This window comes from Monoraphidium neglectum (genome assembly GCF_000611645.1).
Source record: "Monoraphidium neglectum strain SAG 48.87 unplaced genomic scaffold scaffold00872, whole genome shotgun sequence".
Classification (NCBI taxonomy): Eukaryota; Viridiplantae; Chlorophyta; class Chlorophyceae; order Sphaeropleales; family Selenastraceae; genus Monoraphidium; species Monoraphidium neglectum.
Window position 1 is genome coordinate 6,223 of NW_014012756.1, and position 2,973 is coordinate 9,195.

Below are 2,973 nucleotides of genomic sequence, written 5' to 3' on the forward strand. Positions count from 1 at the left end.
GCCAGCGCCAAGCTTGGCGCGTCAACCGCATCCCCAATAAAGACCTGCACTCGGGACGGCTCTTGCAGCGGCAACGCAGGCCATTAACCGGAGCGCTGCACTGAATCGCGAGGCCCGCCGCGGGGAGCAAGGAACGATCGGAGCTGGCCTGCGCCAAGGCGCAGTTGCCCCCGCATTGCTGTGTTGCATTGCTGGCAGCAAACGGAGATTCTGTTGGCGCCTGTGGGGGCACGGCTGTCACCGCAAGCTGCTTGCGACGAGCGCCCAACCGACTCAGCACATCGCTCATCGGCGCGACAACACAACGGCTGGAAAGTTTTGAATGCATGTAAATGTTTTAGATTCATGGACGTTCAAATGGATCCCGCAACACTCCCCAGACACGCCAGTTCAGGTCGGTGGTCACAGGGAGTCTGCAAGTCGCCGTGTGCTGCCCAGGAGATCCTGATGACGGCAAGTAAGCCACCCTCATGCTTCCGCCTCAAACAAGTTGCTCACATGGTAGAGGCTCTAGTTGTGCCCCCATGTACGAAGCATTAGGTGGTCATGCATCGTCATCTGCCGACGGCCGATGACGGCCCCGCGGCACCAGCGCAAACCCGCAGAAGGTGCAGTGCACGGGCGCACCCGCGGCGTCGCGGCACAGGGGGTCGCACTCAACTGTTTCACTGAACACCCGCTTGCCGCCCAGGAGTGTCCCCTGCTCAAAGACAACCAGCGGGGAAGGGTGCGGGGGGGGGGGGCGGGGCGGCTGCGCGGGTTTGGTCGTGGGCCAGGTCATGCCTAGCGGACTGGTTTCAGCTGCACTGCTCAATGTTGTCTACAACAGACAGGCTCCAACGCTTGTGGTGCAAAGATATCACATACAATCAGCGTGGACTTGCCCTATGGGGCGTGGGCACATCCGAGCACATCGCGGCTGACATGTCCCATGTTAGTTCCAAACTCTGGAAGAATCACTTACGCTTTCAGCCATGGATCCGGCCGTCCAGGCCGTGGCGGATCGCGTGGATGCAGCGCTTGCACTTGTCTGCGACCCAGCGTTCCGAACCGCCGCCCGCCGCCGGGCTGGCGCTCCAACAACACGGCGCCTGTTCGCGAAAGCCATGGAAGAGATGCAAGCGGCATGCACGGCGCTGCCACAGGGGCTGCTGCTGCGGCCTGCGGCCGTCGCATCCCTCCTAGCTATGTTGGTTGACAACTCAGCCAGCATGCCGGAGGTGGATCTGGCGCTCGCCGCCTGCGCCTGCTTCTTCACGGTGCCAAGCTGCTTGCAGCAGGTGCGCCCACAGCTGTGGTGGTGCCGCTTCAAAGGAGGAGGGGCGAGGCGAACGCTGGCCGCTGCTCCGGCTGGACAACCGGGGGCACGGCAGTGTATCCGAAGTGGAAACCGACCAGGCCTATGCATTCTTTCCGTATCTGCGACGCTGCTCGCTAGTGGAGTGGCTTGCACCAACCAGCTCTCCTTGCCCCCACCGACGCCCCCCGCCAGATGGCGGACGCCGGGTGCCCCCAGGCACTCTTGCGTTGCGTTGCGCGCGGCACTCTCAGCCGCAGCTCGCTAGACCTTGCGGGCGCAGTCGTGCAAGCCATGTCCGCATGCCACTCTTCCGTGCGATATGACCTTCTTACGATGCCCGAGGATGCAGCCGGCATCCTCATCGCCGCGGCAGTGTCCCCAGGAACGAGTGGGTCCGCTGGCGGGCCGTTGCTACTGCTCGGGGTGCTGTCGGCCAATTTGATGGAGGACGGCAGCTCGGACAGCGTCGCGGCAGCGGCGGCGGCGGCCGCCGCGGCAAGGGCGGTGGCGCTGGCGGAGCGCATCGCAGGGGACTGCGCGTTGATGGGGGTCGCGCGCCGCGCGCTGGCCAGCGGCGGCTTGGCGTTCGTGCCTGCCCTTCGGCTGGTCTGCGCGCTGCTGAGCCACAACACGCTCCGCGGCCCGCGGGAGGCCGCCCTCGCTGTGCTTGGCGACGGGTCGCCCGTGCTGCTCAGCGGCGGGGGGGCGCGGCTGGGCGAACCCTGCCTGGACGCCCGGCTCACGGTGCTGGCGCGGCTCGTCGCGGCGTGCGGGGAGGAGCAGCGGGCGGCCGTGGCGGCCGCGATCGTCGGGCGCGGCTTCATCCCGCTGCTGCTCAGGGCGCTGGCCAGCCACGACGTCGCCGCCAACGCCATGACCGTGCTGCTCGCGGTCTGCAGCTGCCCCGTCGGCCGCGCGGCCGCCACCGCGCACCCGGCGGCGCTCGCCGCGCTCTCCAACGTGCTGCGCGACGCCAGCGCGTCGGCGGGCGCCGCGGGCGGCGCGGAAGCGCACGAGCTCGCCGCACTCGCGGGCGACTCGCTGCAGGCAATCTGCTGCCTCATAACGAGCAGCGTCGCCGCCGGCCACGCGTTCGCCGCGATGGCCCTGGCTCCGTCTGGGTCGGGCATCCTGGGGGCGGTTGCGCAGCACCTGGCGGCGCCTGGTAGCCTCAGCCTTCGTCACATCCTGCCGGTGCGGGGAGCTGCCGCCACCGCCCTCAACGCCATCACTCGCACCGCGCGCCGGGACGGCCGGCTCGCGGCCCTGCAGACGAGGCGGTCCCTCGTGCTTGGGGCCGCCGAGGCGCTGGTGCAGGCCGCCAAGACGCTGGATGAAATGCGCAGGGACGGGCGCTCACACAACGGGGGGCCGCCGACAGAGCTTAATGAGAGGTGGGCGTTACGCGCGGCCGAGGCGCTCTTGGCCGCGCTGGACTGCCTCACGGACGCCACTGCAGACAACGCAGGCAGCGCCGCCGCGCTCGGGGCGCTGCGTGAGAAAGGGCCCGAGGCGCTGCGGGCTTTCAGGGACGCAGCGGCGTGCGTGACGGCCGCTGTCCTGGCGACGCGGCAAGGTGGCAGCATGGGCAGCAAGGCGCACAAGCAGGGGCTGCAGCAACACGAGGCGTGGGTGGCTGCCATGTCTGGGCGCCTGGCCAGGCAATTCGAGGA

At 68.3% G+C, this 2,973-nt stretch overlaps 1 protein-coding gene across 1 annotated transcript in view; it reads left to right on the top strand.

Annotated features, from left to right (window-relative positions):
* Positions 1–1,741: 1,741 nt before the first annotated feature.
* Positions 1,742–2,973, top strand: part of MNEG_5719 (hypothetical protein) — a gene marked incomplete at both ends in the record, with an annotated part of 1,769 nt that continues 537 nt past the window's right edge. Inside the window, one exon of the mRNA XM_014045802.1 lies at positions 1,742–2,694. Coding sequence (XP_013901256.1) covers positions 1,742–2,694 — 953 coding nt within the window. The remainder of the gene's footprint in view (positions 2,695–2,973) is intronic.